This window comes from Lepidochelys kempii, chromosome 1, assembly GCF_965140265.1.
Source record: "Lepidochelys kempii isolate rLepKem1 chromosome 1, rLepKem1.hap2, whole genome shotgun sequence".
In the NCBI taxonomy this organism is placed as follows: Eukaryota; Metazoa; Chordata; order Testudines; family Cheloniidae; genus Lepidochelys; species Lepidochelys kempii.
Genome location: NC_133256.1, coordinates 173,879,363 through 173,905,122, shown reverse-complemented (window position 1 = coordinate 173,905,122; position 25,760 = coordinate 173,879,363). Strand labels below are relative to the sequence as shown.

At 42.3% G+C, this 25,760-nt stretch overlaps 1 protein-coding gene across 3 annotated transcripts; it reads right to left on the bottom strand.

Moving 5' to 3' along the window:
* Nucleotides 1-1,933: 1,933 nt before the first annotated feature.
* On the bottom strand, nt 1,934-25,399 carry C1H21orf91 (chromosome 1 C21orf91 homolog). 3 transcript variants are annotated; one of them, XM_073303511.1, is made up of 5 exons: nt 25,175-25,397; nt 24,158-24,288; nt 5,316-5,849; nt 2,931-2,993; nt 1,934-2,418 (listed from the first exon to the last, which is right to left on the bottom strand). In XM_073303511.1, exons 2-5 carry the CDS (start codon nt 24,279-24,281, stop codon nt 2,258-2,260), a joined length of 882 nt encoding a protein of 293 aa, XP_073159612.1. In that variant the 5' UTR covers nt 24,282-24,288; nt 25,175-25,397; the 3' UTR covers nt 1,934-2,257. The 3 variants fall into 3 exon arrangements, with proteins under 3 accessions (XP_073159612.1, XP_073159620.1, XP_073159630.1); XM_073303519.1 differs by lacking the exon at nt 2,931-2,993 and having other exon boundaries at nt 25,175-25,399; XM_073303529.1 differs by lacking the exons at nt 1,934-2,418; nt 2,931-2,993 and adding an exon at nt 3,022-3,774 and having other exon boundaries at nt 25,175-25,399.
* Nucleotides 25,400-25,760: the final 361 nt, after the last annotated feature.

Here is a 25,760-nt window from a genome sequence, read left to right as displayed (position 1 = left end):
TGTGATTGCAGCTTGAACTTACATTGCTGAGCTAGCTTGGGTCCCAGCAGTGAAGTTGCTTTAGTGCAGGCTTGCCCTTTCATCCCTTACACAGGGTTCCAGGTTGGCTTGTTCAGCTCACACAGCCACAGCTTCACTGAACTGGGATCCAAGATAGCTAGACGAAAAGCTTGCCCTCAGCTATGTCAACTCAACCTGTATGGACATTTTAAATATAGGCTAGAGCTCTCCCCCATCTACTGTGAGTAGGATGAGGCAGGCTGCAACTGGTTAGCAGCATAAGACTAACCACTTACAGCATCAGCAAGGGTACTAAGTATGAGAGAGGAATGAAGAGTGCCGCTGGAGTTGAATTTTGGGTAGGTGTGGGTATTAGCAACCCACAAACTGGGCTATATATTAAACTATATATTAGATTATAAAGCTGCTTGGCTTCTCAAGCAGACAATTTTTCTCTCTCTCAAGTACACAAGTAGCACATCTCAGAAGGAGCAATAGCCTACTTTCATAGTGGCTATTAACTGCTCTCAAATCTTCTCCATCTGGCTGGTGAAATATTTCAGACTGGTTAGGCTTCATAAAAATGCTAACAGCAAAGCTACTGCTTTGATTTTGATGAAAGCCTAGGATAAACTGTTGAATTTACTCTGCTCTAAAAGGGTAAATATTTCAAAATGTAATCCAGTTAAGTAACCAGAGACCTTTATCAATACACTACCAAAAAATCCCCTTGCTGAACATCTTATTCATGTTTATAGTTATCTTGATATTACATTAAGAAGGTTTAAAGGTGGTCTTGCCTATAGAGAATCCATATTCTCTGGTAGTTTTAGATACTCAGGGATTAGCTAATGCACCACTGTACTTCTAGGGCTCATTTTGCATGCAAGCCATTTGATATTACAGCTCTTTCTCCCTTCAATCACAAAATACCGCAGTGACAAACAATTCATAAGTTCCTAATGTTGGTGCTCAGATTTTGCAGTTGTTCCTTTCTAACAGGTGAAGGCCTCTGAACTACATGTGACAGTCACATTAGTATTCAAACCCTAGAAAACAATATTGCCTTGGTGTTTGTTCTGACATATTTTCTCCCACCTCTTTCCTACCTGCCACTAGATTACTTCTGAATATGAAAACCCCAGCACCATGCCATCTTAATTGTGTGCACACATCAGTTTAATTTATTTCAGCTCTGGGAAAAGCCTTTACTAGTAACTTGTTTTTTGCAGTAGCAACAGAATGAGCAAAACAAAACACTAACTGTTTACCTAAATTTTACATATTAGATCCCTTCTTCTGAGAAATGTAAAGAGCAGAGACTGTGCCTTTTTAATATTGGTAAGCACAGTATTATTCGTGCTCCCAGCACTAGTTCCTCTCAAGATACAGAATTGTACTACGACCAAGTCTCTTCAATTCATATTCTATTTAAAACACTAGTATTGAGACAGTTAATGAGGTATTACAGGTTTATTTAGTTTCTTTGAAGCCATATACCTTTATTAAGCATTGAAAAATATTTCACACATACAAAACCAACTCCATACACTAAAACCAAAATATGGAATTTCAAAAAAAAAGAGGTGCTGTGCTTAAGTTTATTCTACCAGAAGATACAATCCATGCCTGATGAAATCACCTTCTTGAATTATAAAGTTGCTAAAAAGAGATGCACCATCACAATTTATTTAATGGGAAATAAATTTGTCTTTAGAAAACTTTTTTTTAAAACATCTGAATCATGAAATATAACCATACACAAGGCATAAATGTTACACAGAATCATTCAAACATTTTATAAAGAGATTTGAAAAAGTACCTAAAATAGTAACTTTTGTTCAGTATAAAATTTCAATAATAAAATATTGCTCATAATAAATAAGGAATTTCATGAATACTGCTCTCCTTGTAAAGCTCTCTTGGTTGGATGCTGTTTGATCAGGCATCAGGTCGTTCGTTGTTGTTGAACAAATATTTCTGTATCACTAAGACATGACACCTGCTTCAGGGGACACTGCCAATTGTGCATGGAAAAAACTACTTCCAGAGTGAACGAAAACAACCCCCCAGTAGATTTTAACATCTAAACACTTGCATTTGTTAGAATCCAAAAGCTGTTGCATACAACTTGTTTTATTTAAGTTTGAAGAAATTTTTCCCCCCCATCATTTCCCCAAAAGCTCCTAGAAGTCGGTGCAGCTTTATTTAATGGAACTGTTATGGAAAGTTAATACTAGTAAGGACCTCATGCCATTTATATGGGGACATTTGATTTCATTCCTGCTCTTCCCACCTGTAGACATGGCAATTTGGAACAGTTCTTAAGCAGTTGCTCAATAGCAATGTGGCGGACATTGAGTTCTGAGGCCAAAGAATCCTTTTCTTGCACTTGCCGAGTCAGCTCCTCAAAAACATCTGTAAGAAGGTGGACAGTCAGGTTTAAAAGCCATTGCCTGAAGATGTGTTAAAATTGGTTTTGGAATATGCAGTGTGATATATACAGGTGCACAATAGAGAGCATGAGTACTGGGAGAACATTCAAACATTTTTAGTTGCAATACTCCTTGGTATACAACGCCCCAGTATGTTTTAACATCTAAACACTTGCATTTGTTAAATAATCCCATTTAATTTATTTGTAATTTTATTTAAAGTTAAGCTCAATGAGCTTACTTTAAAATACAGTTTAAACTCTTGCACAAATACCTTACCAGCAAATGAAGAAGCACATCTTTGAGGAGTTGTAACTGTTTATCAAGAGGTAAGTGCATTAGAAAATGTAGAAGTGTTTTTCCTGTCTCTGCTCTGGAATTCAAGCTTGTGTAGATTTCAAAATGATCATTTAAGCAAACCTAGAGTTTCATTTCAAATGACATTTTCTGCATTATAAAAAAAAAATCAATAAGTATTTAAAAATTATTTCTCACCCTGGATTTGCTTGAGGAGTTTTTCATTCAGTTGCTCTACCTCTTCAGGAGTCATCATATTCACTGCAACATGAACAAAACCCATCACCACCCCCACCAAAACAGGGGATAACAAAAAAGCACCTAAGATTTTTTATTTCTACCCTTGAATGTTAATAGCTGTATTAATGTGGATTTGTCAGTGTTTGAGATTTTTCTAGTATGATAATTGTGCTATAAGACAAATGTGTATTTCATAGAAAAACACTTAGTTCAATGTTAAAAGTCAAACATTCAATGTTATGAAGTGCCAGAATTAAAGCTGTAAGAATAGATATGCAGTCTTTAACTACATGATCACATTATGTTTTTCTAAGTGTGGGGAGGGTTAATTTTCATACTTTTAGGCACCTCCACAATTAGATGGTGAGCACGAATAGGAAGTGCTATGAAGTTTGTGATCCTGCAAAAACTGCCTCTGGCCATGACTCCTTCAAGGTAGAAAGCATCTGTCAAGAGCCATGCTGGACTATGATGTACACAAATAGCCCGATGGCAACATTTTTCAAACCTTCGGGAACTCAGAACAAAGTCAAGTATTTCTTTCTCTTGCCCAAATCCCACAAGCACCAAAGACAAACCCTGTACCACCTTAGAGCCCTTTGAAGTGCCAGAAAACTGTCAGTTTCCTATTTTCTACTCAGCTTGCTTTTCAACTGTCCATTCCATGATCGTTTTTTCCATGTCTTTCTTCCCTATGCAGCTTGACTGCCCTCAGAAGGGTTTTGAAAAGTTCTCAGGGGTGCCAAACTCTGCTTCAACTGAAGTCAATGGAAGGAGAGTGAGGCCAAAGCCTAGTATGTGTCTGGAAAAAAAAAAATCTCATGAGAAAGCCTCTTATGCTGTCACAAGTGCAGGGCAGGCTGGGTATGGTCTGCTGCTGCTCAGATTTCCCAGGCAGCAGAGTGAAAGTGACAAACCTTGTCATTAGCACAGATGCCCACAGGATGCTGCATAGAGGCAGCAGAAACTTGAAGATCTTAGTAAGTTTTTACTGTGCTGCAGCTTAGCAGAGCCATGAGCAGGTGCACCAGAGTCGCTTACTGCAGACTTACCACCACACTGCACCCATTTACACCTAAGTTCTTGTTCAGAAGATTAAAAACATTTCTAGCACTTGTTTGAAGTAAAGTCAAAGTTAAAATCAACCTGGGATTTTTTCTTGCCCCATTTTAGTTGCTATCTTCTGCACAGCGCCCTGCCCACGGGGCCAAGTGAGGAAGCATCAATATAGAGGGGACAAAGAGCAGGGCACATGGGGTTGCTGGGGCGTGTGTGGGGCACTCAGACTGGAATTTAGAAGGGCTAGTGGGGGAAGGGGGGGGCACAGAGGTAGTGGGGTGACATTGAGCCAGAAGCTGAATGGGGGTGGGCAGGAACAAATGGGGCCAGGGTCAGAGGTGCCTGACTGAATGGAAGAGGCTAGGGGGTCAAATAGGTCCGCATGGCATGGCGGAGGCTCCCTAAATCCCTGCTTCCCCAGCCCCACCCCACCAAAAAACGAACCTGTTCCATACTTCTTCCATCCATACCCAACCCCCCCACTCCCCTTCTTCAGGTTCACACTCTGGCTCCTTCATAGCAATTACTTCCCTCTCTTTCAGCTCCTCTGTTATCCCTGACTCCCCTAAGTCTTTGCACTGCAAGAAATATGTTTTTGTATTGTAGTTTAAATGAATTAACAACTTTGAGTAATATGCTGGGAGTTAACTTCACTGTCCTAGTCAATATGCCTTTCAATAAGACAGGTTCCAAAGTCCAAGGGTGTTTGAAAGCTTTAGTGCATAAGGGCTACTGTATATACCTATAATCGTTACCAGTATATAATTAAGTACTTTAGGATACTTTGAGAGTGTGACTAATCTCAACTATTTTACTTTGCACATTATTTTGGTTCTATGCAAAGTTTTCTCTAGTTTCCTCGAATTCATTCTACTATTCAGGGCAATTTGGTCTCTGAATTACATATCTCAGGAACAATAATGAGAAAAAGTCAGTCAGTAAACTGCTAATAACCTCCACTGACACGACTGTGCGTCATTGCCATGTCTGAATTATGAAGGATAAGCAAAGAACTCTCCTCACAAGAGCTTAGGAGACACATGCTATGTGATGGTTGGGTTAAGACTAGCAGGGATATAAAGTGAACACCTCACACTGATTCGCTTGGTTGTGTAGACGCCTGAAAGCTAGTTTTTATAGATGTAAAATAAACTGTTTCAGCACGTTAGACACTTATAGCTAGTATGTGGGTGAACTTAACTGTTAGAGACTACAGATCGTTTTACAGAATATAGACCATAGTGAGAAGTAGAAGTGTACCCACCTAATTCCCCCTCTACTTACATTCGTCCCTGCTGTAACAGGGATGTTGTCTTTGGGCATTGGCATCTGAATCACTTTTAGCTTTTTCTGTCTTCGGTGCTTGACTGCAACTAGGCCACAAAACACTCTTGCAACAGAATGTAGCTCCTGTTTCTTGCAACATATCAAGTCTGAAATCAGTAGATTCTTTTTGTTCCAAAATACTTTGAGAACAGTTTGAGATACCCCCAGAACTTCCATCTATCCATTTTGCAGAGTACCTGGGTACTTGGGAGTCAAATTGTGGAATCAGTTTTCTGTCTGTCTGATGTCTGAAGTTAAAAAGCTGGTGTTGAGAAGTTTTTGTGCTCTCAGAATCAGAATCCAAATCTTTGTTTTGTGCATACTGTATAATCCTGTTAATTTTTTTGCTCAAGATACTTTTTACTTCTGCATAGGTACTTTTGGAGAGTTTTGATCGTGGGCAGTCCTGATTTGCTATTAAATGGAATTTTTCAAAGCAGTCTCTGTGCCCCCTTAATGATCTTGTGTGTAGAAGATTGGATTTTGGTACCCCTGTAAAGATAGAAATGACATTGATTATGTAAAATGTGTGTTATTCCGTAATACCTTTAATACTTAGAAAGCAAATGCTTATGTTTTCAAGTTGAATTTGTGGTTCTATATATTGTTTCCGGGACTCTCATACAAAATGTGTTGGCAGTTTTCCATTTAAGTGGATCTGAAGACAACTAAGGCTTCAATGAGCACAAAAAGGCCACAAGCATATGCTGCATCAACACTTAAGTATCAGAGTATTAGACTTACTGTTTTTGTTTTGGAAAGATAAGGTGGGTGACGTAATATCTGTTATTGGACGAACTTCTGTTGGTGAAAGAGACAAGCTTTTGAGCTACACAAAACTCTTCTTTAAATAGTTTTTACCCTAAGGCTTGAGAAATCTTATTACCTGTTCATCTCTAATGAGTGGAAAGGCAGAGTGCTGTACATCAACTTCTGCAGAATCCAAGTTTTTACTCAAAACTAAGTTTCTAGCCCTTACAGTTGCAAAGATAACGTTCCAAAGATGAAGCTTGTGCACAACAATGTATTGGCTTCACCCTGAGTCCCTCTATTGCCAGTTAGACATTCCCAAGCTGCAGCAGAATTAAATTAACAAGACTCAGGTTAGTTTTATTTCTAATTTTGAATTCTGTGCACAGCAGTGAAACTTAAGAGTTAGTTTCATACTGTTGCTTAGGAAAGCATGTAGTGCTGAAACAGTTTATGGGGAGAGAGGAACCAAAAAAAACCAGAAAGCGAGGGAGAAAGAAGAACAATGGAGATCCTTCTCCTCCTTTTCTCTTTTCAGCAGCCAGAAGGGTCTGGTGGAGGAGAAACAAAATTTCTCACCTTCTGGGAGCTACATAGGTAAGGAGACCCTACTAGCCAGATACAGGAAAGACTGACCTTCCAAATAAGGTCCAAGGACATATTCCTACCCAGCAGCTACAGGTTGGACTTCTCACCAACATACTGCCTCAACTCTTCACTGACATCTTTCCACCCTCCATGTTTCATATCTACCATTGGCTAGTATGTGGGAGACAGGTTTTTTTTCCTCAAGCTCTGGTTATCAACTCTATAGTTTTCAAAGATAACCTGCAAAAGACTTTCAAAGCAAACTCCAGTGATAAATACATACACATTTCTAGTGTAAACCAGGGAAAGGCAAATCATTTTTCTTTTCATAGCTTCCTAATATAACTTAAATATAGCAAATCTGCTTAACTCAAGAGGCAACAAGCCTTTGTTGCAAGCCATCAGATCTTTAAGCCATCAGAGAATAGAAAGGTCTGTAAGTCAAAGTTACAGTGAATACATTGCTTAAAAGCCTTCAGACTTTTGAGATTGATTTTTTCAATACCATTCCCCTCCCTCGCCTTTCTTTTCAGCATGAAATGCTGCTGATGTTATTTTATGCTTATGAAAACTTCAAGTCTCTCATATCTTTAAGTGAAATATTATACAAGTTACTGTATTTTAAGTCTCTCTCTTTGTCCAACAGTGCTACACAGAAAAGAAGCTACTAATGATTTGGATAGGGAGCAGAATGCACAATGAAGTCTGTTCCTTTTGTTGGCTTGAAAAAAAAAAAAACAGTCCATGCAGCAGTAACTAAGGATCCCCTGAAGGTCTTGTGCAAGAAAATGGGGAGGGAAGACAGAGAAAATATTTTATCATTAAGTTCAGAATGTAAGTTTCAGTACACAATGTCTCTACGTTTTTGCCTAGTACCCATACACTGTAACGGTTATATGGAATGTTCAGTTTAAAGAGTTACGCCAATACTTACAATATACTTCTTTGTTTCCTCCCATGAAAAACAAGGAAGTCATTAGTCGATAGAGGATGAATTTCTCGCCCCCATCCCCACAAAGTTAGTTTCTTAACTATGGTTGTTCGGGGAGTGCGGAGGATGGATGAAAGGAATTTTAAACCCACACCTCCAAACTGTTGTCCCAATTCTATTTAGATAATACTTTAAAAACAAAACAACGTCATGTGGTCTACACAAGGCTTGAAAAGTCTACCAGACACGAACCAGAAGATTTTTGACCAAGGACATCAATCCTGCAAAGTAGTTAGTGTGACTCCATCTCACACAAGAGATTCCATATTAGGCAGCAGACTCCATCAATTTGCTCACAGATGGCCACAGACTAGGTTGCATAAATGGATTTGGACACTGTCCAGAAAAAGCTATTCCTTAAAACTGCTCAAATATCTAAGTGACAGACTTATGTCCATGACATCCAGAAATCCTCACAAGAGGGCTACCATGAGAACAGTCAAACATCTACTGCAAATAGGGACAGAGTCCTTCACTCAGAAAAAGCCAGGGAATATGCTATTTTCTCTCCCAAAAGACATGGAGAGTGTGCGTGTGTGGTGGTGGTGGGGGTGGGGTGGGGAGGGAGGATGGGGGTGGAGAAGAGACCATGCTGTACCTGATCAAATTAATACAGAATACAAAATTCAAGACAGAGGCCTTAAAAATCTAGGTTGGCAGCTGCCATCTCCACGGGCTCTGGAAGCCATCTCCACCATACATTAAAAAAGGAAATATTTTCATATTCCAATCTGATCTGTGCACTGCAGTTTCCTTTCTTTCTGGTACACCTCCAAAGATTTCCCTACCTTTCAGGTTATTCTCTGCTCTAATGTTTGTTTGTTTTTTAAACCAAAGTAAATAAATAAAATAAATAGATTAATTTTTTAAAATTATTGGTCCAGATTGCTACACTGAAGCTGAAGCAACAAGTCTGCAATCCAGAAGCACATGCTAAATGTGAGGTCCCCAGCTCTTCAGGGGCAACACCCTTAAGCTACTGGAAAGTGGAAGGTTACTTGGAATACACCGGGATGTTGCCCAAAAATCCTTCGCAGGGGCCACATCTTTCATATCAGTTTCTCACTAGGAGGCTCCTAATGAGATTGAGATCCTCAATCTCCTCTGGCTACCAAAAGAAGGTGCAATGGGGAGGATGTCCTCTACTACAGTGTTTTCCTCAGCCTTCTGTCTTGATTTCACTTTGCTGCACTTTGGGAAAAGTGTGACCAGCAGAAGAGACTTAAGAGTTGTCTGAAGACTTAGGAAGGCAGTTGCATTGATTTATGATGGGTTTACATTCAGACAGTTATAAGGGCTAGAAGTGTTGGGTTTTTTTAATCAACTTTTCAATTGTGCAGAATGTCCTGGTCCTTAGTCAGAAGTTATGATACATGGTTTCCTCCATTCACAAGGGAAAGAACTATACCCACCAATGACTGGGTTTTTCAAACCCAGAAAGCAGGCAACTGCTGGTCACGTTTCTGCATAATGTAACTATTAAACAGCTAAGTTTCAAAAAATGAATGAGTGCGACTTCATGAAGAAATGCTGATGCCTCAACTAAAGGAGACATGACATGTTGCAATTAGAAGCAGCACTCAGAGTTTATAAAGGAAGTATATTAAAATGTTGACAGATCCACTAAGAACTCTAGAGTGTTAAATAAAGCCACATTCTGCCCTTGAATATATGGCCATTATCCCCACCAACTTCAGTGGGAGTTCCATGCATGTAATTACTGGCAGAATGTGTCAGAGGGTCAAAAGGTGCATAACTTTCTACTTGTAAAACTGAGGTTGAGAATTATGGATCTGACTCAGTGAACGCCTGGAACACTGTAAAAACACAAAACAGAGAGACAAGGGGATGCTCAGTTTATTTTTTGATTCAACTGATACAAGGAAGGATTTTTAAAATACGTCTGTCAATATTTTAACTGGCATTTTCTCTTTTTTGTAAGGAATGGAACGTCTGCAAAACAGTGACAGACAATACGCACTGAGCAAAGTTTGAATTTTACTAAGATGCTATAACATTTTTTCAATGTTGGAGAGTTAATTACAACTTGCAACAAGCACTTCGAAGATGTGATTTAGTACAATGGATATTCACTGCCCCACTTCTTATCTTAAGTTTCCAACCAAAAATGTATATTAAAAAAAATGTAATAATACAAGAGCTGCATCTTACTTAAACACAACCCTGGGCAAAGTATTTATTTTTATACATGTTCTGAGGTGACGTTTTAAAATCCTAATCAGTAACTCATCTATAGACTTGAGAGCCCAATAGTGTCAAATTCAGTTGTGAAAAAGGTCATGAAGTTTCTGAGGGTATGTCTACACTACAAGCACTACAGCAATGGAAGGGTTCTTTTCCATCACTGTAGTAAATCCACCCCCTTGCTTGGAAGAATTCTTCCCTTGACATATCTGTGTCTATTGTGGGAGTTGGGATCAGCCTAACTACTAAATCATATATGGGGATACATTCATAAATAGGACCCTACCAAATTCAAGGCCATGAAATCTGTTCTTTTGTGGGCTTTTCCCATATACCACCGATTGGCTACCTTTGGCATCCGGCCCGTAAGGGAAATCCGATGGAGGGCCGGGATGGTTTGTTTACCTGCAGCGTCCGCAGGCTCGGCCAATCTCAGCTCCTAATAGCTGCGGTTTGCCTTGCCAGGCCAATGGGGACTGCGGGAAGTGGCGCGGGCTGAGGGATGTGCTGGTCACCACTTCCCACAGCCCCCATTGGCCTGGCACGGCAAACTGTGGCCAGTGGGAGCTGCGATTAGCTGAACCTGCGGACACTGCAGGTAAACAAACTGTCTTGGCCCGCCAGTGGATTTCCCTGATGGGCCGTGTGACAAAAGGTTGCCGATCCCTGCCACATACTATACAGATTTCATGGGGGAGGCCACCATTTCTCAAACTGAGTGTCCTGACCCAAACAGAGGTTGCTGGCAGACTGCAAGGTTATTTTAGGAGGGTTGCAGTATTGCCTCCCTTACTTCTGTGCTGCCTTCAGAGCTGGGCGGCTGAAAAGCGGCAGCTGTTGGCTGGGCACCCAGCTCTGAAGGAAGCACCTTGCTAGCAGCAGTGCAGAAGTAACGGTGGCAATACCATACCATGCCATACTTACTTCTGCGCTGCTGCTGGCAGCGGCTCTGCCTTCATAGTTGGGCTCCCGGCCAGCAGCCGCAGCCCTGTGGCCACCCGGCTCTGAAGGCAGCACCACCTCTGAAGGCAGCAGCAGTGCAGAAGGGTAGCAGTACCGCAACCCCGCTACAATAATCTTGCAACCCTCCAACAACTCCTTTTTCTGTCAGGACGACCCCCATAATTACAACACCATGAAATTTCAGATTTAAGTAGCTGAAATAATGAAATTTACAATTTTTAAAATCCTATGACCGTGAAATTGACCAAAATGGACTGTGAATTTGGTAGGGCCCTATTCATAAAGTAGTTTAGGCATAGTCACTATACCTAATTTTCAGGGGTCTGGGATTCACAAAGCCTGATTTTGGCAACTATGCTACATATACAATGAAGGGGGATAGACAGGTGTCTTAGAATGGGATTAATAAAAGTCAGCACACTAGGTGGTTCCCCACTTAAATTACCCAATGGGAAATCCCAAGCTAAGTGTGTGCACTACGTCCTTGGCCTGTCTCAGAGATCAGTGCCTATGTCCAAGCTGCAGGGAGGTGTCTCTATCTGCTTCAAACTCTCAGCTGCAAACACTGCTTTAGCATTAAGTTGTTTTTGTAAGAAGCTGGGAAAAAGGAGGATGACTTCCCTCATACCCTAACCTAACCACTGTGGTAAGACTTATTTGCCTGGAACGTGAGAGACCCCTTGTTCAAAACCCTCCTCTGCCTGAGGGAGAGAAGGGATTTGAACAGGGCTCTGCCACCTCTCAGGTCAGTGCCCTTGTTACTGGTCTACGGAATAATCTGAAGTGGGGCTCCTTCAATCTCCCCTGCTGAAGCTGTTCCACTGTAGATATACAATTAAAAAAAAAAAAATCACTGGAGCAGGGGAACTGGTTCCTGGGTCTCGCTCTTTCCAAGTGAGTGCTCAAGCCACTAGGGTACAGAGTCTCCCATGCTTGCTCCCCCACCGTGATCCCCCTCCCCCCCCAGCCAAAAGTATTTACCCTCTGGAATAGCTCAATATTGGGCCAGAGAGTGCACATAAGCATGAGAACGACCCTAGTCCCATCATTTTATGCAGTCAATTGAGTCAGGCTACTGCAACAACCTTCCAGGCCAATAACTTTACTATTCCAACAAATACAATTTTATGCATTATTTATTTTCTTGCTCTGGACTTCAAATAACTATCACACTGACCAAATGTATCTATTCTGTGTCAGAGTATGATATTAGAAGTTGTGAGCTTCAGACATAATTGTTATATAAGCAGAATTAAACAGAAGAGAAGAACTCAAGGCCATGTTCTGCACTATGTCAGTTGTGCAGCCACATAATTTTAAACCATATGATCATTTCTGTACTAAATTACAGAACTGTTTGTTTTTTGCAAGCACAATGTTGTCTATGAAAAAGCCAAAGAGGGCCAAAATTTAAATTTCTTATGTCAGTTAATTTTTTTTTTTAAATTTGGAATTTGAAGTAGTCTTTATACAACAAAACAGCAAAATAAGGGTGCACAAATCATTTGTAGGTCACCTTTAAGCTATCATGAAAGCTTTGCATTCCAAGATTTCACACATCCACACTACCAATCTTACTACATGATTTTGATGCAATAGTTTCTAACTACCTTTTTAATGAGTTAAGTGATAAGTAGTGCTTTCCTCCACAGCAGCTCTGTCTAAGGTCTAGAACTGATGTTCTTTAACATTTTGGACTGAAAACTCAGAACTTACAATTGCCAGCCCACCACAGGCTAACAGACACTCATCCAGAATCAGACCTACAGAAAAAAGTACTCTCCATGCAATAGATATTGTAGTCCAAAACATTGCCCATCTGCTTTATATGGTAACTGGAATGCCACTCTTGGAAACACACACACCACACAGAGTCTTAAGATTTATTTTTTCCTTTTATTGGTATTTCATCAAAAACTTTTTGCAAACTGAAGAATGCCATGGACCAAGCAGCTTAGTCAGTTTTATCAAGAAAACAGGTATTCAGTCCTGGTAGCAATTAAATTAGTTCTTCCTCCACCCTATGGAAAGGGGCAAATAAGCAAACAAAGCAAAGCTCATCAAGGTTATGGTAAATTACAGCATAAGTTTATCTTACAATGATACAATATTCACTAGCCAACTTTGAACCAGAGCTTCCCTGGCTAACCTTGTCCCAGGGTTTCTTTATTACACTGTTTAAAATATTGATCCTTGTGCCTCAAAATTCCCACATGGTAGCCTGCTGCACCTGTGCTCCCAGCATGACTTGACTAATTTGGATAGTCTAGTCTTTAGTAGCCAGGTATGCATCAATAGTTGCTTTTACGGGTATATGTATACACTTGCCCATTCGCCCTTTCCCCAGTTTTCTGGGAAGGAAGCAATGCTGCAGCAATTAACACAAAGAATACTAGTAGCCAAACACCATGCTATTACACAAGTATAATTCATTACATTGTACATTTAAAAACAGCCAAAAATGGATGAGAACTTAAAACCAAGGCAATAACAGATCACAAGCCCCTGTGATGATTACATTTGGTGATATTCTAAATAAAAAAGAGCTCTCAGCCATGTTTGCAGGTATTTTGATCACTTCACCTGGGGGGTGGGGAATAGTCATTCAAAATTCAAAGTACATAAGATTAAATCCACTCAACAGGTGCAAATGCTGAACACACCACAGGATGCTCTTGAACACCAAGACTATTTCACATGCCTACATGACCAACTTGCAGTGATCAGCAGCCTGTTTTGCTTAACTTCTGTTGCATTTTACTTTGTTAGGTAGCTGTTAAGACACTTTGGTCTTTCCACCCTATCAATTTAAATTAAATGTAACAGAATAAGCTACTGCCATTACCTTCAGATCCCAGCAAGCGTCTAATGGGACTTCTCAGTTCTAATTGCTTTTACAACTGTGAACATCAATTAATTTTATCAGTAGCTGGAAAGGAAGGAACTTTTTAGTCATAAAATGCACTTTTCAGATACATGAATGCTATAAAGCTTACTAAACCGGTTAATGAAGGTTTGTATTGCAATATTACTTAATTAAAATGTTCACTATAAGGCTACTAAGTTTGGCACTCTCCTCTACTGAAAAATTAAATGTACAGGTGTAAATTAAAAATGATAATCCAGTTAAAGTGCATTACTTTAATGGAGTCTGTATGAAAGCACCTTGTTAGTTAAAATTTAATACTCCTGGGGGAATTCTGCACCACTGTGTGTTTGCAGAATTAGTGTTCCCTGCAGATTTCTTTGATTCCCTGCAGAAAAATGACTTTCTGACAGGGAAGCTGCAAGAGCAGTCACGCACCACTCCCTAGAAGTGCAGGTACATTGTTTCGGGTTCCTCCCCTGCTTCCTGCCCCCATCACTCTTCAGCTGGGGGGGGGGGGGGGAAGAGGGGGATCACTATTGGGGGAGCTGCTCCCTCATCTGCCCAACTCCCATGCATCTGGGCTTCTCATACCCAGACACCCGCACCAAGCCTTACCCCGTATACCCAGAACCCACCCTAGCCCTCCATACCTGAACCCCACTCCACTGAACTCAATCCCTGCATCTGGAGCCCCCCTGCATCTAGACCCCCTGCCTCCGGACCCCACACCCCTGCACCCAGACCACCCCCCACTGAGCTCCCTGCACTCAACCCCCCTCCACACTGATAATCCCCACTGCACATGCACCAGCCTCAGCCCCCACATCCAGACCCCCAACTAGTTGCACCCAGACCTCCACCCCAACACACACCATTCCCCCAGCACCCAGACTCTCCCACTGAGCCCCCTACACCCAGACCCCTCTGCTGAGCCCTAAACACCTTCACCTGGAACCCCCTGCAGAGTCCCACTGCCCCTGCACCTGGAACCCCCCCAGCAAGCCTCGGTGCATCCAGATTCCCTGCTACTCAGACCCCCCGCTGAGCTGCCTGCACCCAGACTGTCCCACATAGAACCTTCTCACCCCACACTGAGTCCCTTCATACTTGGATCCTGCCTGCCCCACACATGGTGCGCCTTGCACACAGGGGAAGGCCCCCAGGGTGTTTTTGGGGCAGGTCCAGGCCTTGTGCTATGTCGGGGTTGGATGCAGCCTCACCGCTGAGTCTGTCCCAGGGATGGGTGGTGGGGAGGCTGCAGGGTGATCTCACATGATCGTGCAGCCAGTGGCCTATGCTCCACACTGCCATGCTGGAGCCTCTGCATTTATTTATTGACAAATAAAACTTGCAGAATTTTAAAATATTGTGCCACAGATATTTTTATTTTTTGGTGCAGAATGCCCTCAGGAATATTAAACTGATGCAGTTTAGTGTGTAGACCAGGCCTAAGATCTAAAGAGCAGCGGAAGGGAGTATAAGACTCTGCTATCTGGGTATAGTGCTGGTGCCTGTCCTATCCCCAACTTCTATTAATTCAGGATTTTGGGGTGGGGTTACTCATCCACAAAAGTGTAGGAAGGAGGGAAACTGCGTTCCATGGTCTTCTGGATCCGCTGGGCCAGTGATGGGAAACCTGTGTTACCATCCTATTAATCCAGTACTTTGGAGCACCAAATCCTTCCTACCTGGCCTATTAGGTGGCTTTAGGCACTCTTGGTGCTTTTCCTTTCTGTCCATAGCTGTTGAGATGCTTCAGTCACTTAACAGTTGGTCTGATTCTGCCTTCCCTGGGAGATCCAGCCCTAGTTATGACATCTATGGAATACCAACTTATACTGAACTTAAATCAATGTAGCATTGCGCGGTGTGAACATAACACTTGAAATGTTATGTCATGTTAAACTGGTTTAACTACATTAATGTAACTATCCCCATGTAGCTTAAACAACAACTAATGTGTTGAGGCCAAAAGCTAGCCATTACTCAATCTCTAGTTTTCCTGGGCTGGTGGTGAAGTTGTAAGTAAAGTGCATAAAATTCTTTTAAACATAAAAGAAAGACAATGACTACAGCTTCCTAAAAATGTGAGAGACTGCATAGCCTTGGATAGCGGTTCAGGTCAATAGTGACCGAAAGCAGTTGTTATCCAACAGTGGCCTGTAGTGATCTGGTCTGTCTTGAGTTTGAGACCCCCTGAACTAATGACCACGAGGGCCACATGAGGACTAGTATATTGGCCCAAGGGCCACACCACTCACCACCCCCGCCCTGCTGCCTCTGCCGCGCCCCCAGTCCACCTTTCCATGAGGCCCTGCCTCTTCCCACCCCTTCCCTGCCCCCATTCCAACCCCTTCCCTGAAATCCCTACCCCAACTCCACCCCCTCCTGCTCCCAGGGGGTGCACGGTGCATCGGGGCTCAGGACAGGGGGTCGGGGTGCAGGGTGAGGCAGGTGGCTCAGGGCAGGGGGTTGGGGTGCATGGTGCATCGGGGGCTCAGGGCAGGGTGTCGGGGTGCAGGGGGTCAGGGTGCGGCAGGGGGCTCAGGGCAGGTGGTCGGAGTGCAGGAAGGGTGCGGCAGGGGGCTCAGGGCAGGTGGTCGGGGTGCAGGAAGGGTGCGGGATGCAGCAGGGAGCACAGGGCAGGGGGGTTCGGCTGAAGGAGGGGTTCGGGGGGTGGCTCCGGCCCGGCACTAACCAGGGGCAGGGCAGGCTCTCTCCCTGCCTGCCTGCCCCCCACGCCGTTCCGGGAAGCGGCCAGGACCTGGGGCGGGGCCCCAGGGGTCTGTGTGTTGCCCTGGCCGCTCCTGCAGGTACCTCCCCGCAGCCAATGGGAGCTTTGGCGGAGGTACCTGGAGGAGCAGCCAGGGCAACACACATACCCCCGGGCCTCCAACCCTGGTCCCGGCTGCTTCCCGGAGTGGTGCATGCCGGGCCGGAGCTGCTTTAGGTAAATGCTGGGGGGGCTGCGGGGAGCTGGCGGGGCCGCAGAAAATAACCCTGCGGGCTGTGTGTTTGAGACCTCTGGTTTAGTTCCAGTGGAATAGAGTCCACATTGAAGACTACCATCATAATTAGTCTTTGCAGACAGGACACACACACAAAAAAAAAAATGAATAGCAACTGAACTACTTTAACCCCTACTTGGAGTCTTCCGTAGGAGGAGAAAAAACTGGCGAGAGTGGATGACGGAAACTTTCACTGCACATGTTCTGCCGTTAAGTAACAAATTTCAGTCTGACACATCAGATTTTAGATTTTATCATGTAATATAGTATAGCTTTTATTTAAGACATTTTAGATGTTTAATAATAGACTTGTCAAATGTTTTCAATAATTCTGCATTAACAAGGTTTTAAGTTAGTATGTCTTGGAACAGTTATTTTCCCTTCTGCCAAAACACATTAAGTGATAGGAGCATGCAAGCAAGGTAGTCCAGTGTAAGAAGTAAAAGTTTTTTTGAATTACACCAGAACCAACGCACCTTGATCTATTTTTGTATTGCATATCTTAAAAAAAGAGAGACATCCAACTTTTGGAGGAAAAATGCTGGAAGAGACCTTTACTGCCAAGTCTGAGCTCTTAATAAGCGCATGCAGATGTCTTAAGCTTCCGATATTAGAGCATCCGTCAGAGAGGCAAAGCAGAGCTCAGTAGTAAAGCAGAGTCTCCAAACTAGTTTACAGAGGATGTGTCCGTCTGGATGAGAAGCAACTCAGATCATGCAAGGTTTCTGCTAAAATTAAAGATCCAGGCTAGCTAATGGGTAATACTGAAAACGGTTCAGTTAGTCTCCCTTCCTACGCCACAACCAACACGAAATTACAAGGGGGGAGGGGAGGGAAGAAAGAGTCTGTAGAACCGAGATACATCATGAGATTTCCTGGCTTACTTAAGCAATCTAAGCCTTATAAATTAGAAACAGGAAATGCATTTTAAGCAACAAATCTTTTCATGTTTCCTGTAGTTGTGAAAAAGCAACTAAATTATGTGTGTGTGGTTGAGCTGTTGGTTTTTTCTTCTTTTTAAAGCCGTAGAAGAGTTGACATGCAAGGATATACACGAACAAAACTGACCTTTTAAGTTTTTGTAGACTTTGTTCAGCATAACTAACATGTTACATGGTTTAAAGAGTTATCAGATGTCTATTCTGAACTAAGTGTTAAGGGACACAATCAGTTACTTTAGGCACAATTCAGAATTGGCAAAAAAACATTTTTTAAATTAAAAATGATTTATATTTAGGTAAATACACCTTCTTTCCCCCAAAGAAGAGATTTGGATACAAAGATTCCCTTACAGTGCAGATTAACACATAATAACTAAAATGTGAATCTGACTACACAAACTGAGCAAAGTGTAAGGCAGGTGAACAAATGATGTAAGTTTATATTAAAATGGAAATAATGTTTGAAGTTTACTAATACTTTAGCACAAGTATAGAAAAATTTTAAGATGTGATTTAATCCAAGTTTTTCTTTAAATAATGATAGTTTATAACCCTCCTTCCTCCAAAGAAATTATATAGGTAGGTATCAGGAAACAGGGAGAATCAAAGCTGCAACTGTAATATTTTGCATATGTTATGTGTCTATTCCTGTGTCTTCTGTCTTTTGGCTCAACCCTGCCAAGAGCTCAGATCAGGTGGACTTCAGAACTTAGGTGGATCCCTACTGATTTAGACTGCAAGCTTTTCAGGAGAGTGACCATGGATGAAATCCTGGTTCCACTGAAGTCAATGGCAAAACTCCCCTTGCCTTCATATGCATTTATACAGCACCTAGTCAATGATATGAGCCTGATTTGGTCCTTATGGTATTAACTCAATACAAATATTGACCAACAGTATAGACACAGCATGCATTTATATTTCACTCAAAGGCTAAAATCCCTACTGGTTCAAAGGAATTCTTTTAAATGAGCAAAAATGCTATTTAATATGATTGGGGAGGGGTGTAGAGGGTAACCTGTCTGCTCACTCACAAAAGGCTCTGAACGAGACATTTGAATTTTGAGTATAGATATCCTTGTGATTACGTACTGCCATCTGAGCTAATGTCCAAACATGCTAATAAACATTTAACTCCTAAAAACAGCCTCAGAAAAGCAGAAGTTGAAACATACTGAAACCCTAACACCAATCCAGGAAACAACCTAATGACAGACTGGAACATTCCCAACCTAAGAGCTAGATGAAAAACTACATTTTTAATTCTACTTAAGTAAGGCCCAAAGGATGTAGTCATTATCCATACAAATGAACTTCTACAGTTGTTTGGAATCTCACTGAAGTTAGAGTCCATACTAACCAACTGAAAGATCATGGTTTATGGTTAATTAAGAAGTCAGCCTAACTATCTGTACTTTCTACAATATTTAATCTACATACATTTGAAGTTCTACAACCTTTCTGGTTTTCTTATTGTTTTAAATCTCAGGCCAAATAAGTTTAGTTTTGCTTAAGATGTGTGAAATTGGTACAGGCAGTTTTAGGAAAAAATGCTGACAAATACTCCCCAGGGAAGAAAACAGAACTCTGACCTTAAAGGAGACCAAGTCAAGAGAGAAAGCTTGGGTCCTTTGTGAAATATGAGGGAAATGAAAACTCATTTCCAGAAAATGTTGAAGGGAAGCTGACACAGGCTACTGGGGGCACTGGAAATGCTTATTACCTTGGAAAGATACTAAGCACAGTTACATGTATTGAAAGTTTGTTTTAAAATACAAATGGCTTCTTTATTTTACTGAGAGGGAACAGTTTGTTTATAGGCAAACCTCTTATCTAAATATAAATTCAGATATTAAGTTAAACCAAACATCATATACAATAGTTAGAACGAATATCTCTTTCCTAGCTACCAGTTTCATTTCTGAAGAACTGCAAAAGTGCTTGCGTACTTCCCATCGGAACAGCTAGCACTCACCAATAGAAAAGACACCCAATAAACTAAGTGTTTGCAAGTTTAACAGTCTGAGTGCCTGACGCCATACAGTTCAAATAAAAAGCAGCAACTATAAATTTTAAATAGCCATGACATTTCTGACATACTGCATCTCATAATTTATAACTATTCAGTGCAAGAAAATTAGCAATTACAAATGATTGCTGATTTCTTGTGCAAGAAGTGACTGATGACAGAATGATAGAAATGTAAAGCTAGTAAGAAAATTCCTGATGCATTTTCCTTTATAAAAGTGTGTGGATTACCCAATGTGGTACCCTCCCAAGTCTTGAATAACTGAAGACCATTACTACTTGTCTACATGCCAAATAGTAAACTGTTCTGGCAAGTCAAAGTGAAGTGTTAGTGAAAGTAACTTAATATCACTTCAAGGTAGAAAAGATCTAGTCATCAGGGCTCTGCGCCGGGACTCAGGATACCAGGATTCATTTTCTGGCTCAGCCACAGATTTTCAGTGAGACTTCAGAAAAATCACTTATTTTACTTTGTGCCTTGGTTCAGTTTCCCCTCTGTAAACGTGTACAGTACTTCCCAAATTCATTGGGGCATACTGAGGGCAAAAGGCAGTATTTATGAAGTCCTCAGATTCTATGGCGATAAGGGCATCAATGCTTAAATGTTTCTAGATTGATAAGTATATGAACCTAAACACATCACATTTACCTTAAACAAAAAATAGTTTTAAGTAACTATTTCTTTATGCTTTTTGTAAAACAAATCTTAAAAATAAAGCCTATATAACAAAGACTTTTGTGCAGTAATATTAGTACCTCTAATACTATTCAAAATAACCAGAAATAAATGCATTTATTTTGCAATCATATTAAATCTGAGATTTTTATAAAGCTATATTTATCCACTACTGTCTCAGATTCAAGCTCACCTGCTCAAAACAAAGCACAGAGAGACAAATACATACAGTAATCTCACAATAAAAGCAGAAATATTTTTATATCAAGGCTCCTATCAGCAAGAAGCAAGTGTCTGAATGTGAAAGTCATTTATGTTCACAAGTCATGCACAGCCGTTACACTGCAACAAGAGCATTTAACTGCAAATAAAAGTATAGTATTTGGTGGATTATGGCACCAGGTTTTCTTTAATCCTAAAGTGTAGGTGGTGGCATTAAAATATAACCAGAAAGAGAAATCTGTAAGTCTATCAGTTATTTTAAAAACTATGAAAAAAAAATCCAAGTTTTAAAGTACACTGACAATATCCCTTAATTCAAAGCAACTGTCCAGTTTCACTATCAAAAGATGAAGCTATAGTAGGAAGCCCTTTCTACATAAAAAGGGAAGGCAGATGGTGCAGTACTACTGAAGTATTAAACACAAGTGCTTGCTAGATTAAGATGTGTACTACCTTTTTAATTGAATGAGTGACAAAGTTTAAGGCTGTTTTATTTTAATTTTTACCAAAATGAGTTGAGAGCACATGAAAGTGACACAGACTGACCAATATATTTTCTGGCTTCTGTGAGACACGAGTACAACTACCATTCTTTAGTATTATGTATGCATTAAGTGAGCTGTAGCTCACGAAAGCTTATGCTCAAATAAATTTGTTAGTCTAAGATGCCACAAGTCCTCCTTTTCTTTTTGCGGATACAGACTAACACAGCTGCTATTCTGAAACCTGTCATTAAAACTTCAGTTAGAACTGAAACAGAGCATATTTTTATAATTATAGACAGCAAGCATTCACATCAGTTTCACTCTTCAGGCATTTAATAAAGCTTGAGGAACAGCAAAGGCATTGGAGACCTTGACCTCAACTTCAACAGTGCTCCCTGACCCTCCCAAAAAACCCTCTAAGGCCTTTGCAAGCTTGGTCAAAAACTCAATGGCATTTCTTTGTAATGTGGTAACTTTTGAATGCAGCATCTGACCAATTCCAATATTTAAGGGAATGTTCTATGCAGACTGGAACGAGACTGATTTGGGATAAACTGCAAGACCAATGGGGAACACATGAAGCTGCTGCCAGCTCTTAAGCAAATCTCCAATCACCTCTGCAACTGTCTATAGATTTTAAAAAAACCTGGTTGATAGCATCCATCAATGTCTTCCAACATAACAATACCCTATCTCATCTCTGCTCAGCATCCCAATAGTTTAACACAGCGGTTCCCAAACTTGTTCCACCGCTTGGGCAGGGAAAGCTCCTGGCGGGCCGGGCTGGTTTGTTTACCTGCTGCGTCCGCAGGTTCGGCCGATCGCGGCTCCCAGTTGCCGCGGTTTGCTGCTCCAGACCAATGGGAGCTGCTGGAAGCGGCGCAGGCTGAGGGACTTATCACCCAGAAAGAAATAAGAAGGGTAGGAAGGAGGGGAATGGGTGCATATGGAGGCGTGTGCACACAGTCCTTCAGGAGTGGAGAACAGGGACCCAGGTATGGGGCAGCAGAAAGTGCCCCTCGCATGGGGAAAGTGGGAAAATGAGCATTTATTACATAAAGCTCTTGCTACCTAGGTAGGAGGAAATGGGAAGCAAGACACCTCCCATTGTGGGGAGAATGGGGAACACAAAGAATCTCTGGGGGGGGGGGGGGAGGGAGAAGAGACTGGAGAGATGCAGGGAGTCCCTGAAAGAAAGACCAGGAGTATGGCACACTGGGATTTTTGGCCTACACAAGCTATGAAGTTTGTGACCCTCCACCCCTCCTTCATGTTAAATGCAATCAATTAGTTCTTTCCTATATCAGAAAGAAAGATATAGGACGAGATGCTACTACTTAGAACAGCACAAAGGACACACTAACTTCATACATTCCATACCAATTAACTTGTTCCCTTTCAGTCGCCCATAATCAATGCAGGCCAGATCTACACTAGGCTTCTGCTGGCATAGCTATATTGGTCAGCAGCGTGGACTGCTGTGATCCCTGACCAACATTGCTGTGCCAGCAAAACCCCACACTGTAGAAGCAGCTTTACTGGAAAATCTGCACTTTTAGAGGCATAGCGTGTTTCACTCTTTGGGGGTTGTTTTATTATACCGGTACTAAGCACACTTTTGCCAGTACAGCTGCATCCAGACGAGGAGCACTTCACCAGCATCGTATATTGGTATTCTTATACTAGTAAAGCACTCCTAATGTAGGCATGGCCTGGGATCACCCCTGCTAAAATACTTCTGGGATGGGTAGATCTATCCATTATATAATCAGACTGGATTACTTTTGTTTGCTGCCAGACTCAGACATGTGATACTACAAAGCATTTATGGTGTATCAAAATGGAAAAGTTCTAATTTGCAGCACTCTTTTGTGGTGCAATTTAATTCACACACAGATGAATACAATAAAGTAAAACTTGACACTTTAAAACAAGGCTGTTCAGGCCACAAAAACATCCACATATGTGGACCCTTGAAGCTGCAGGCACTGTCCCTGCCCTCAATATGGTTGTTTAGATTATTCCTATAAAAACTGATGTTTTAACCTATCAGGAAATGTGTTGTGCTTACACTTTACAATCTGATAATTATATAATTACATTAGTTTATTTGTAAACTCTTGGGGGCATAGAGTGCCTTCTGAAGTAAGTTTCTGTACAGTGCCAAACACATAAGATGGAAGAAATACTACTGCAATGGTTTGGACACCTGTCAGCAATGAATTTGGAAAGGATAGCATACATGGTGATACATACCAGAGGACCAGAACTAGAAACAGATGAAGACCAAAGGTGTGTTGGACAGACATAGTGAATGACATAGAACAAAGAGATTTAAAGATGAACAAAGCCACAACAAAACAGGTATTGGTGGAAAGACTTAATGCAGCCCAATCACTGCTGCTGAGCTGATGGACAGGAATCAAAGAAAATCAAAAGAACAAAAGACCGGGCTTAGCATAGGCAGCCACCTATCTCTGACTGGGAACTTCAGGCGCTACCACAGTACAAATATACTTTTCCAAAATAAATAGAAAAACATCCATTACACAATTTCTCTTGGTATTTTGAAAAGCATTTCCTGTAATTAGATACTATTTATCACTACAAGTATACAACATTATATGGAAAAGGTGATTGTCTACTTTTTTGTAAATTTTTGCTTATCCAAAAGCCCAGCCAAGCTGATTTTTATAGTACATAAAGAAATTAACTGAAACATGAAAGAAAAGGTAATAATGAAAGTCATCTACTCAGGAAGAAGTTATTTAGAATAGCAAAACTACGTTAAATATTCAGGATTTTCAAGACTTGAGGAAGAATATCCATAAAATTATCACACTGTTACTCAGAAATAGTGTTAAAATTACGCATTACTACAAATTTGTTTTTAACTATTTATACACCAACAGCTACAGACAAGAGTTTGTCTCTCATTGGCTTCAAGCCACCAAATCACTTCCCTTTTTTAAATTTTGTGTTAGAACCTTCTTTTTCTCTTTAACTCAATGCAAGGTATTCTGGGACATTTAGAATGAAGTACACTATTAAGCTAAGTTGTACTGATTTCTTACCTTCAATGTTTAGTTCAAAACAGACGTGGCAAAATGAGAGTGTTTCTTTTTCTGTTCCCAGTTTACACACGCTGCAAACATTATCATCATTCAAGTCAATGTTAACAAACTGCTCTTCATTCATAGTGCCCCTAGGAGAAAGGCAAAGGTGATAATGTTATTTTATAACATTATACTGTCCTTTGGTCAAAACGAGGAAGCAAGATATATATTCTGCATTTCTTGATAACAAAACCCAATATTCAGTCAATATGCATCCACATTTACTACAGAAACCGGTGGTTCCTGAAAGCGCTTTGAGTTCTGGACACAGATGCACAAAAGAAAATAAAGGCTACAAACTCATTTATGCAGTATTATTATTTTATTCATCAGCGCATAATTTCTGAAAGCAATACAAGCAATCAGATGCCTCTCCCTTTTCATATCTGACGTGATCACATCATCTTACGAACAAGAAAACACGGGGAAGGACTAAAGAGGCTTCTATATGCGCTCTGTTAACTCCACTGCATAAATATTTTAATGCAACGAGAGACGTTTGCCTAAACCACGTCCTCCTTGGTAATTCTCCAGTCAGACATTAGACAACAACAAAGCTTGTCCTACGACACGCTCGACGGTCTTTCCCCGGCCCCCGCCCGCGGACAATTAGCGGCGTCTGACGGCGCAGCGAGTTACGGCAGCGCTGCCGGGACGGAGACTATCCCGAGCCCCGTGGCGGACACGTGGGCCGGGGCGCTGGGGGCAGCACCGGCGGGCGAGGCGGGGATGACGCGACCCCGCACCGCCGCCAAGCGAGCGGCACGGGGCGCGGCCGGCTCCCAGAGCAGAGCCACTGGGGCCCGGGCTGGACTCGCGGGCGCGGCCGAGCAACGGGGCCGAACCCTCCGCCCGCCCAGCGCGGCCGGGACGGACACAGGCGGAGCCCGGCGGCGGCGGCAGCGGCAGCAGCGCCCCCCCCGCGCCGGCCCCTCACCACAGACCCCGACCCCCGCGGCAGGCAGAGCCCCTCACCGCTGCGTCGCTGCCCGCGTCTCCCGGGCCGCCGGCTCCCCAGCCCCGCTTCCCTGTGGCTAGCGGCGGCCGGGCGGGCTCCTCGAGGCCCTCGCCCGCGCGCTTCCGGAAGAGACCATCGCGCTACAGGGAAAGGGGGAGGGGGAAGGTTCGATGACCGTGGTCCCGGCCCTCTAGCCGCCTCCCGTCACGCCCGCCCCGGGGCCCGCGGAGGTTCGGGGTAAGTGAGGGGACGGAGAGCGCCTCCAGCCCTTCCCCTCCCCGCGCACGCCGGTCAGGTGGAATGGTGAACCACCCTCCGCATGTGCAGCAGTTGGACTCGCCCAGCGCTTTGTGACGCTGGTTCCCACACACCGGAGAAAGGAGGACGAGCGCAAACTGTCTGACTCTCGACTGTAGCACAGTCGGTGTGGGTGCTATGACTGGCCCAGGGTAACCTTAACTCTGCCCCCCCCCCCCCATGCACGCTGGTAACATGGCTCCCGTTTGTAGAGCTGGCAGCCTTTTGTTCCCAGAGTTGCCTGTGTCTTACGCACATCACATCTCCCTTCACTTTAGCGAACTAGCCCTTGTTGAAGTTGCAGGA